The sequence below is a fragment of the Neofelis nebulosa genome, chromosome X, assembly GCF_028018385.1.
Source record: "Neofelis nebulosa isolate mNeoNeb1 chromosome X, mNeoNeb1.pri, whole genome shotgun sequence".
NCBI classification, from domain to species: Eukaryota; Metazoa; Chordata; class Mammalia; order Carnivora; family Felidae; genus Neofelis; species Neofelis nebulosa.
This window is the reverse complement of record NC_080800.1, coordinates 55103378-55115380: the sequence shown is the minus strand read 5'-3', so window position 1 is coordinate 55115380 and position 12003 is coordinate 55103378. Positions and strand designations below refer to the sequence as shown.

At 36.9% G+C, this 12003-nt stretch overlaps 1 protein-coding gene across 6 annotated transcripts in view; it reads right to left on the bottom strand.

The window, feature by feature from the left end:
• HEPH (hephaestin) overlaps positions 1 to 12003 on the bottom strand; it is a 90030-nt gene that overhangs the window by 60663 nt on the left and 17364 nt on the right. For all 6 annotated transcript variants that reach the window (XM_058713007.1, XM_058713002.1, XM_058713003.1 and 3 more), the window contains 4 exons: positions 10785 to 11039; positions 8744 to 8912; positions 7390 to 7526; positions 1782 to 1913 (listed from right to left, as the gene is read on the bottom strand). In XM_058713007.1, coding sequence (XP_058568990.1) covers positions 1782 to 1913; positions 7390 to 7526; positions 8744 to 8912; positions 10785 to 11039 — 693 coding nt within the window. The remainder of the gene's footprint in view (positions 1 to 1781; positions 1914 to 7389; positions 7527 to 8743; positions 8913 to 10784; positions 11040 to 12003) is intronic.

Here is a 12003-nt window from a genome sequence, read left to right as displayed (position 1 = left end):
AAGTTTTTATTATTTAAAGTTTAGTTCACTAAAATACAGTGTAATATGAATTTCAGGTGTACCATATAGTGATTCACCACTTCCATACAACACTCAGTGCTCATCATAATAAGTGCACTCCTTAGTCCCCATCATCTATTTCACCCATCCCACATCCACCTTCCCTCCAGCAACCAATAATTTGGTCTTTTCCACTGTGGTCAGGAACAAGATAATGATGTTCACTCTTACCAATGTTATTTAACATTGTACTGGAAGTCCTAGCCACAACCAGACAACAAAAGAAATTTAAAAAAAATCAAAATCGGGGCGCCTGGGTGGCGCAGTCGGTTAAGCGTCCGACTTCAGCCAGGTCACGATCTCGCGGTCCGTGAGTTCGAGCCCCGCGTCGGGCTCTGGGCTGATGGCTCGGAGCCTGGAGCCTGTTTCCGATTCTGTGTCTCCCTCTCTCTCTGCCCCTCCCCCGTTCATGCTCTGTCTCTCTCTGTCCCAAAAATAAATAAAAAACGTTGAAAAAAAAATTAAAAAAAAAAATCAAAATCACCAAGGAAGAAGAAAAACTTTCAATATTTACAGATGACATGATATTCAATGTAGTGGTTTTTTTTGTATTTTGTGGGTGTATACCCAATATGAAATTAATGGATCATAAGGTAGTTCTAATTTTCACTTTTTGAAAAAAGTCCATACTGTTTTCCATAGTGGCTGCACCAGTTTGTATTCCAACCAACAGTGTAAGAGGGTTCTCGTTTCTCCACATTCTCACCAACACCTGTTGTTTCTTGTGTTTTTGATTTTTGTCATTCTTACAGGCATGGGGTGATATCTTATTGTAGTTTGATTTGCATTTCCCTAATGATGAGTTGTGTTGAGCATCTTTTCATGTGTCTGTTGGCCTTCTGGATGTCTTATTTGGAGAAATGTCTGTTCATATCTTCTGTCCATTTTAATTGAATTATTTATTTTTTTGAGTGTTGGGTTGTATGAGTTCTTTATGTATTTTGGATACTAACCTTAAAGGCCATATATGAAAAACCTACAGAGAACATAATACTCAATCGGTGAAAACTGACAGCTTTCCCCCTAAAGTCAGAAACAAGGAAAGGATGTCTACTCACTACTTTCATTCAACATAGTACTGGAATTTATAGCCACAGCAATTAGACAACAAAAAGAAATAAAAAGCACCCAAATTGGTAATAAAGAAGTAAAACTTTCACGGTTTGCAGATGACATGATACTATCTAAAGAAAACCCTAAAGATTCCACAAAAAAGATACTAGCAATGGCAAATTAATTCAGTAAAGTCCAGGATACACAAATTAAATGTACAGAAATCTGTTGCATTTCCATACACTAATAATGATATAGCAGAAAAAAATTAAGAAATAATCCCATTTACAATTTCACCAAAATAAGAACCTAGAAATCAACCTAACCAAAGAAGTGAAAGACCTGTACTCTGAAAACTATAAAACACTGATGAAAGAAACTGAAGATAACACAAAGAAATTGAAAGACATTCCATGCTCATGGATGGGAAAAACAAATATCATTGAAATGTCAATCATATTGAAATATATATGTGAAATATATTTGAAAGAATATGTCTCTTTTTTAGCCCAGCTCTGCTTCACTGTAATATCATGCATGTATTCAGCAATATCCATGCAAGGCAATTAATTCCGTCTCTTCTCTCATTTTCTCCCCTATTTATTTGTCCTCAAGAGCTACTTGATATTTACTGCAGCCCACATCAGTTGGAAACCCTGCTTGCTCACCATTATTGTACACAGTTCCTTCGTAATCTTTCTCATAAAAGACTCCATGAGGCTGTATGCTGAATGGCTGGGAAGCACGGTTGTAAAAGATCACCTGGATGGTGTCACCCACCTCAGCCCGGATCACTGGTCCTGGAAGATGGAAAGGAGAGACAATGGGAATGAAAACAGAGATGACCAGGGAGGATGGAAACAAAATAAGAGGGAGGGAAAGAAAAAGAAAGTGAAAAAGATAAACCCTCCCTGTGTAATAATAAAAATAATCCCTTATAAGTGTGTTGCAATTTACAGCTATAAAAAACATTTTTTTAAAATTCATTATCTCATTTGGATCTTCAAACATTATATTGGGGATATTTTTATTTTACAAATGTGGAAACTGCAGCTCAGAGAGGTTGAATTGATGTTCCCAAATTCAAATAACTGATTAGAAACAGATCATGACTTAAAGCCAAGTCTTTCACCCACCCCCACTGTCAGGTTCAATCCCATTTCCCTTACGTTTATTGCCCCAATTCCCATAGCTGCATTTGCTAGTCAGATACATCTAACTATCTGATCTTGCCTCAAGCCTAAACCAATTCTGAGCATATAAAATTATTATATCCTCTATCCAGGTCCTGAACTAGGTAGTTGAGCCATGATTCCTGGAGCCTTTTTTGTTCCACTATTCACCACCTCTAACTTAGCTCAGTCATCTTTGAGATTAACCAGAAGTACCAAGACAATACCCTGAGCATTTGTGCAGGCTTAAACCCTAGTTCAGTGTTTCTGGTTTGTTTTCTACTCACTTTCCACACCTAATGCTGCACCTATGATCCAAGAATTAAATGAAAATGAAAACACAACATAGCAAAATGAGATGCCATGGAAAATGTGCTAAGGGAGACATTTACAACTATAAATATTTACATTGATAAAACATCTCAAGTCAACAACTTACTTTACAAATTAAAGAATTAGGAAAAGAAAACAAACTAAATCCAAAAATAGAAGAAGGAAGAAACTGATAAAGACTAGATCAGAGATAAATAAGATACAGAAAAGAAAAACAATAAAGAAAATCAATGAAACCAAAAGTCGGTTCTCTGAAAAGATTAACAAAATTGACTAACTGTCATAGATATGGATTAAGAGAAAATAGATAAGACTCAAATTACTAAAATAAGAAATAAAAGTGAAGACTTTATTACCAATTCTACAGAAATAAAAAATATTGTAAGATAGTACTATGAATGATTGTACACTGACAAATTGGGTAACCTAGATGAAATGGAAAAAGTCCTAGAACAGAAAACCTACCAAGACTAAAGCATAAAGATATAGAAAGTCTGAATGGAATTGTAACTAGCAAGGATATTTTCTTCTTTATTTTTATTTTTACTTTAACTTCAGTGTAGTTAACATACAGTGTTATATTAGCTTCAGGTGTATAATATAATGATTCAACACTTCAATACATCTGGTGCTCATCACAAGTGTCCTCCTTAATCCCCATCACCTATTTCACCCATCCCCCCATGCACCTCCCCTCTGGTAACCAACAGTTTTTTCTTTATAGTTAAGAGTCTGTTTCTTGTTTTGCTTCTCTATTTCTTTCTCTCTCTCTCTCTTTGTTTTCCTTTGCTCATTTGTTTTGTTACTTAAATTACACATAGAAGTCAAATCATATGGTATTTATCTTTCTCTGACTGACATTTTTCATTTAGCATTATACTCTCTAGCACCATCCATGTTGGTGCAAATTGCAAGCTTTCATTATTTTTTATGGCTGAATTATATATAAAGAAGATATATGTATATATATACACACACACACACATATATATGTATATAGATAGATAGATGTATATCTATATCTATCTATCTATATATCTTCTTATATCAATGGACACTTGGGCTGCTTCCACAATCTGCTTATTGTAAGTAATGCTTCTATAAAAATACAGATGGTTGTATCCCTTTGGTTTAGCATTGTATTTTGATTTAGTGCTTGTATTTTGGGGGTAGATATGCAGTAGTGTGATTACTGGATTCTAGGATAGTTCTATTTTTAACTTTTTATGGAACCTCCATACTGTTTTCCAAAGTGGGTGCACCACTTTGCATTCCCACCAACTGTGCAAAAGGGATCTCTTCTCTCCAAATTCTTGTCAACACTTGTTTCTTGTGTTTTTGATTTTAGCTACTCTGACAGGTGTCAGGGGATACCTCATTGTAGTTTGGACTTGTATTTCCCTAATGATGAGTAATGTTGAGCATCTTATCATGTGTCTGTTGGGTATCTCAATGTCCTCATTGGAGAAATGTCTGTTCATTTATTCTGCCCATGGTTAATTGGATTATTTGTTTTTGAGTGTTGAGTTGTGTAACTTCTTTATATATTTTAGATACTAATTCCTAATTGGATAATAACTTGCAAATATTAGGTTGATAATTTGCAAATAGGGTAAGATGCTCTTTAGCTTTGTTGACTGTTTCCTTCACTGTGCAGAAGCTTTCCTATTTTTATGTTGTTCCAATAGTTTACTTAGCTTTTATATCCCTTGCCTTAGTATACATATCTAGAAAAAGGTTGATACTGCCAATGTCAGAGACATTTATGCTTGTGCTCTCTTCTAGGATTTTTATGATTTCAGGTCTCACATTTGGGTCTTTAATCCATTTTGAATTTATTTTTGTGTATAGTGTAAGAAAGTGATGCAGTTCCATTATTTTGCATGTAGCTGACCAGTTTTGCCAATATTTGTTGAAGAGACCTTTTCTGTGGGAACAGTCTTTTAAACATATAATGCTGAGAAAACTGGATTTCCACATGCAAAACAATAAAGTGGGACTTCTATTTAATACCTTATTACCATATATAAAAATTAACTCAAAATATATTCAAGACGTAAATTTAAGATCCAAAACTATACAACTCTGGTAAGAAAACATATGGCGAAAATTTCCCAACATTTGTTTTGCTAATGATTTCTTAGATATGACACAAGAAGCATAGGTAATAAGAGAAAAAAATAAACATAATGAATTTCAGTATTTTTTAACTGTGCATCAAAATACACTATAAATAGAGTTTAAAAACACCCACAGAATGGGAAAAAAATATTTGCAATTCCTAAGTCTGATAGGAGATTAATATCAATAATGCATATGGAACTCCTAAAAATCAACAACAAAAAATTAAAAAAAAAACTCAATTAAAAATGGGCAAGTGACTTAAATAGACTTTTCTCCAGTGAACACACAAAGGACCCTGAAGCCAAGACTACCCTGTATGTTAACTAACTTGAATTTAAATTAAAAAAAAATGCTCAAATGACCAATAGGAACATGGAAGGATATTCAACATTACCAATCATTAGGGAAATGATAATCAAAAATTCAATGGGATACCTCCTCATACCTCTTAGGATGGTTACTATCAAAACAAAAACAATACAGTACAAAACAAAACAAAAGAGAAAACAAGCATTGGCAAGGATGTGGAGAAATTGGAACACTTGTGCACTGTTGGTGGAAATACAAAATGTTACAGCCACTATGGAAAAGAGTACGGTGGTTCTTTAGAAAATTAAAAAAATAAATTTACCATATTATACACCATTTCCACTTCTGTGCACATAACAAAAGGTATCCAAAGCATGTCTCAAAGAGATATTGTACACCCATATTCATAGTAGCATTATTCTCGATAGCCAAAATGTGGATGCAACCAAAGTGTCCACTGATAGATGAATGGATAAACAAAATATAATATACACATACAATGAAATATTATTAAACCATGAAAAAGAATGAAATCTTGTGATGTGCACTGACTTGGATGAAGCTAGAGAGTATAATGTGAAATTAGTCAGCCAGAGAACAATAAATACCATACAATATTCATCATATGTGGAATTTAAGAAACAAAACAAAGGAACAAAGGAAAAGAGAGAGAGAGATAGAGAAACCAAGAAAGAGATTCTTAACTATAAAAAACAAACTGACTATTTACCAGGGGCAAGGGACATGGGTGTATGGGGTAAATAGGTGGTGGGGATTAAGGAGTGCACTTGTCATGATAAGCACTGGGTGTTATATGCAATTGTTGAATCACTGTATCATACACCAGAAACAAATATAACACTGTATGTTAACTATAATGGAATTAAAATTTTTAAATTTAATAAAAAATAAAGACATAAGAATGATACATGGCAAGAAAAAAAGGAAGGAAATTCTGCAATATGCTGCAATGTGGATCAAACTTGAAGGCATTATGCTAAGTGAAATATGCTGGTCATGGACAAATACTGCATGATTCCTCTTATATGAGGCACTTTGAGTAGTCAAAATCATAGAGACAGAAAGTACAACAGTTGTTGTCAGGAACTAGGGAGAGGGAAGAATGAGAAGTTATTGTTTAATGGGTATAAAGTTTCAGTTTCATAAGATGAAAAGATTTATGAAGATGGATAGTGGTGATGATTTCACAACACTATGAAATGTATTTAATGCCATTGAAGTGTACACTTAAAATGGTTAAGATGTTAAATTTTATGCTATATGTATGTTTTCCCAATAAAAATGTTGAAGAACAAAGAAGACTGAAACTCATACTGGACACCAGCTAATGATAGCTTCTTCATACTCAGGGCCCACCTTCTTTCCCAAAGTGGCTTTCTGCTCCTTGTATCTTCCTGTCCAGCAGATGTAAGACCTGTTGTCTATGTTCATATTTCCTAAAATCAACTGACACACACTTAACCCCAGAACATGGCCAATTCCATTACTTTCATTACAAAAGTTTTCTTCTATCCAATCTATTTTACTTCCTGGCTCTACCAAGTGGCTAAACCACACCCAACTTTGCTATATCTGTGATTTACTGAATATTATTCTTCTGGATGCCTTATCCAGGATCAGGCTTTAAACCTTGTACTATATCCCTCACGATAGCAAGCATGTCTGCATGTCATGCCAATCTGTTCCTGGCCTCATATTGCCAGGAACCTGAACAGTCTTACTGCCTTGTATATCCCTTCAGAAATATACCTAGGGAAGCACTTCTAAAAGTGTAATCTGGGGACGCTTGGGTGGCTCAGTCAGTAAGGCATCCAACTTCAACTCAGGTCATTATCTTGCAGCTCGTGGGTTCAAGCCCCATGTTGGGTTCTGTGCTGACAGCTCAGAGTCTGGGCCCTACTTCAGATTCTGTGTCTCCCTCTCTCTCTGCCCCCCCTCAAGAATAAACAAATGTTAAAAAAATTAAAGTGTGATCTGTATAACAGTGTTACCAGAAGATGTTCACTAATAAAAAGTTCAGTAATTAAGTATGATGAATTCTATATATTCTTCACATTTTGAATATTTTTGATGAACAAAAATAAATACAAGTTTATGAGAAGTCCTGCAGCAAGCACTATTTGGCCACGTTTAACCTAGTGTTTTCAAACACTTTCAGACTTGTAGCCTTTTTTTCACCAGATAGTCATCCCTCAGGACTCAGTTTGGGAGATGCTTGTTTCAAGTGTACCTCTGAGGTGCCCCAGGTTCCAGTGTCTAAGTCCTCACCAGTTCTCAGGTTCCAGTAAATGAATTTCATATGTTAAGAATTCCTCACCCAGGATTCCAAGATGCGTATTTTCCTCCATCTGCACCTTTTCCTGGAATGTCTCATCTTGGAAGGCTTCATATCGGACTTTCCAGTAAGTGCCCCCAATTCGACTGGAGCTCTTCTGGAAGAATTTATCTGAGCCACTGGATATAAAGAGGTAAATGTCATATGATTTAATTATGTATCATATAGATCCCCACCTCATCCTTGGTCTCATTAAGTTATGGGTACTTATGTTTAGTAAGAACCTCAGGGATAACCCAGGTTAAATTCCACACAGTGAAGTTATATCCTTTGATGACACCACTAATTAGTGATATATAGCTTCTGCCTGCTTGAGTCTTTCAAAGATCAGGGGACTTATTTTCAGAGAAAACAAATCCTTCTTGCTATTGGAGTTTTAATGGTTGGGATTCTTTATAGTAGACTGAAATCTTCCCTTTGCAAGTTCCAGACAATGGGAAAAGTTCTGCCCTCTTAAGTTACATAGCCTTATACATGTCCTAATTATCCTCACGTATTCAAGATCCTTTCTCACCTTAATCAAAAATATTCTTAACTTAAAAATGAAAGCCAAAAAACTTAGCAAGCACAGTTGGAGATTCTAGAAGCTATGCTGAGATCCAAGTTCCTACTTTCTTATGGTTTCTGCAGATTCATTCCATTATTTCTCACTAGAAGAATAAACATGACAGGTGCCCTAGAATATTCCTCCCAAAACTCTCCTAGTCATTTACTAAGTACCTCTTCTGTAAAAGATCTGGAATCACTGATAGCCCAGTGAGTCAGTATAAGTTAAGGCCTAGCAACTGAATAGGGAACTAACCTTCTGCTCTATTCTCCCTACATGATTCATGGGTAAGGTAGAAGGATTTGGAGAAGTTCTTCCAAAAGGATGAGAATGGAATGGCTACAAGGTGGGTTTCTCCCACTTTTCCTACATTTCTCACAGTGCTTTTTACACTCCTTTTCAATTGCCTCCTTCAGGCTGTAGAAAAGAAAGGAAGGGACCATGAGGTAAACAATGAGTCAAATAAAGAAGAATTGGATAAATGCCATTTCAACTGTTCTGGTTTCTTTTGAGTTTTATTTTCTGAATGTGGCCTGGGATCATAACAGGAGAAATCTCAAACTCTACTTGGATCCTTTGCTGAGAATATGACATAACCCTACAAAAATCTTTGTAGCTTCCCAAGAGCAAACTCTCTAAGGGACCACAAGAATTTGGCTAAGAGTTGTGTCATGTAATTCCAGCCAGACAATGATTGTAACATCTGAGTGAAGTGAAAGATTTCTGAGAGGCTGTAAAAGGTGGTGGTCTGGTCCCAGGAGCTGGGGGAGGAAGCCCACTGCCTCTTACCTGCCTGGTTCCTTCAAATTCTTCCCAGTACTCCCATCATGCCCCATCGGGCCATAGTCCCATAGAATCTCACGGGCCTCAATGAAGTACTGCCGGATTTTGCCTGTGAGTTGGTTCATGGGAGGAGTCATGGAGCAAGACTTGACCTGGTAGAGTGCTTGCATGCCATCTGGAGGAAGAACATAATGGCTGGATCCATTCTACCCAACAGGTCGTATACCCAGATGACCCACCTTCCTCCTTCTCCTGTTACCCCCTCCTTCACTATGCCACTTTCTTTTACTCCTTAACAGCGTGACTGGGAGAAAGGGAGCATTCCATGTGGGAATTCCATGTGGGAATTCAAGTACCTTCACTTGCTCACCACCACTTGTTTGTTTACTAGATCACATTCTTGCTTCTTCAAAAGGCTTACATTGTAGCAACATCACAGAGTTTGAAGTCAGAAATACCTGAGTTCAAATCTAATCCTTATCACTCGCTATATGACCTTAGGCCAGTCACTTCCTAGATCTGAGCTCTAACCCCTGTTTTGTAAATGAGAATAAGGAAGTCTACCACTGGGCTGGCAGGAGCATCACATTTTTTAAAAAAGAGGAGTAAGAAGAAAAAGGGAAGTAAGTTACATGTAAACTGGAAAGTTCCCAAAATAATGGAACTTCTATACATAGAGATGAAGCTGCAGACTTGGGAATGTCAGGAAAATTAAAATTATAAATAATAATAATAATGTTTATTTATTCTTGAGAGAGAGAGAGAGAGAGAGAGGGACAGACAGAACATGAGCAAGGGAGGGGCAAAGAGAGAGGGAGACACAGAATCTGAAGCAGGCTCCAGGTTCTGAGCTGTCAGCACAGAGCCTGATGCGGGGCTCAAACTCACAAGCCGTGAGGTCATGACCTGAGCTGAAGTCAGATGCCTAACCAACTGAGCCACCCAGGCACCCCAGGAAAATTTGAATTCTAAATAGTATTTCCAAATGTGCAAGAATTTACATTGTGGTATGCATAGTAATAACGGATAATAATACCTTATGTTACCTTTACATGTTACCTCCTTCAATCCTCATATGATTATGAGGATTAAAAGTCTTGTGAAACAGACTTTTAATGTGCCCTTTTGCAGATGAAGAAAACTAAGGATCAGAGAGGTTAAGAAACTTGCCCAAGATTACACAGCTAGTCAATGGTGAAATCCTATCTTTTATAATCCTATCTCTTAACTGCAAATTGGAATGCTTATTTTCTTCTCTCAGAGAAGTTACCTGAGCTCAACCAAAGTTAATTAAACAACTAGTAGAACCAAGATTTGAGTTCAGGCTTTTCTGGCTGGCTCATATTACCTTCCTGAGATCCACCTAATTTATTATATATCAAATCATTCTAGAAAGTGTGAGCTCAATATTATACTATATGTTATCTAACTAGAATTTAAATAAAAACTTGAAAGAAAAAAAAGAAAGAGCTAACAATGATCTAACAAATTTTATAGATGTGGAAAATGAGGTCTATACATGGGAAAACACTTTTCCAAAGTCATACAGTGAGTTTTTCACAGAGGTGAGACAATATCTCAAACCTTCTAATCACTCATCTAGTGCTCTTTTCATTGTCTCATATATTCTCCCTCTCCTTTGATGCTCCTCAATGCACTGTGTCATTACTCCAACAATGTTCTCTCTGAAAACCAAATCTTCTACCCCTATAACTGTTGGTTCCCAACTAGAGCATCACTACTTGCTCACAGTACTATATGATCTCCTGAAGAAGCCTTACTCTTCTTTAATCTCTCCTTCATTCCCTGTTCAATAAGCTGCAAATTGCTCCAGATCTTAATTCCTTTGAATTCCGAGCAAAGAGGACAGCATGTTAACTGCTGAGCTAGGGAAAGTCCTGGCTAGGTCCCAGAATTCTAGTCTAGTATTTCATTCTTTATACCTAGCTGTCCCACCTGAAAGACCTATCTTATGGCTCCAGACACCTGATGACCATTAATGCCGTCTCCCTTCTATACTGCAAGGGTCAGAGTTGCTTAATCTCACCTCGCAAGTGACTATTCACTTGACAGCTAATCAACCAGGTGCCAGGTTCCTGAGGCACCATCTCAGCAGTCACAAAGGTGGCTGGAAAGATGTGAGCCACATCAGTGCGGTGGCCCCGGATGGTTAGTATTTGTCCATGGAAGAAAGCTGTGTGGACATCTACTTCATTTCCCATGCCAAACAAGTGCCAGGCCACACGCTTCTGTGCACACATGCTTAGATCCGGTAAGTTACCAAAAACAAAGCCATTGATTGCTGCAAATAAAAATCCAAATAAAATATCAGAGTTAGAAAAATACAGCCTAATGGGAGAAAGTTTGCCATCGGACAATAATAATAGATAACATTTAAATACATTTTTAAAAAGCAGACTATGTTGACCATATGCTTTATTTCATTTAAAACCTTACAAACACTCCTGGGAAATAAGCAGATATTGTTGCTCTCAAGCAAACAATGAGAAAACCAAGGCTCAGAGAAATAAAGTTACCTCTCTCCCAAAGCCACAGAGCTATTAAGTGATAGAACCAAGATTCCAACCCAGAAATCTGAAGACGTTTTCTAAAGAATGGGGTTTATTTTGCAAGCTAATCTTTCATTCCAGGCCAATTTCCCTCGGAAATTTCCACAGGACAATTGTCAAGTTAACTAATTACAATGGTTATCAAAAGCAATTGTTGTTGGGGCGCCTGGGTGGCGCAGTCGGTTAAGCGTCCGACTTCAGCCAGGTCACGATCTCGCGGTCTGTGAGTTCGAGCCCCGCGTCAGGCTCTGGGCTGATGGCTCGGAGCCTGGAGCCTGTTTCCAATTCTGTGTGTCTCCCTCTCTCTCTGCCCCTTCCCCGTTCATGCTCTGTCTCTCTCTGTCCCAAAAATAAATAAAAACCGTTGAAAAAAAAAATTAAAAAAAAAAAAGCAATTGTTGTAACACTAAAGATAAATTTGAACTGTGCAAGCCATCCTTACATCTTCCATCTGAGTTTTCATCTCCCCTTGGAATTGTCTGGCTTTGAGAAGAAGTAAATCCCTTTCTTAATTAAACAAAAATAAAATCAAATTGTTTCTATTACTAAAATAAGTTATCTGCTCATGACTCAGGGCTTTTGTGTCTTTAGTTTGTTTTAGATTTAATTAAGATGATCAACTCCCTCATTGCCAACCATTTCCCCCCACAAAGTGGGTAGTTCTTCTAACCTTTTTAGGACAAAGAAATGTTGACT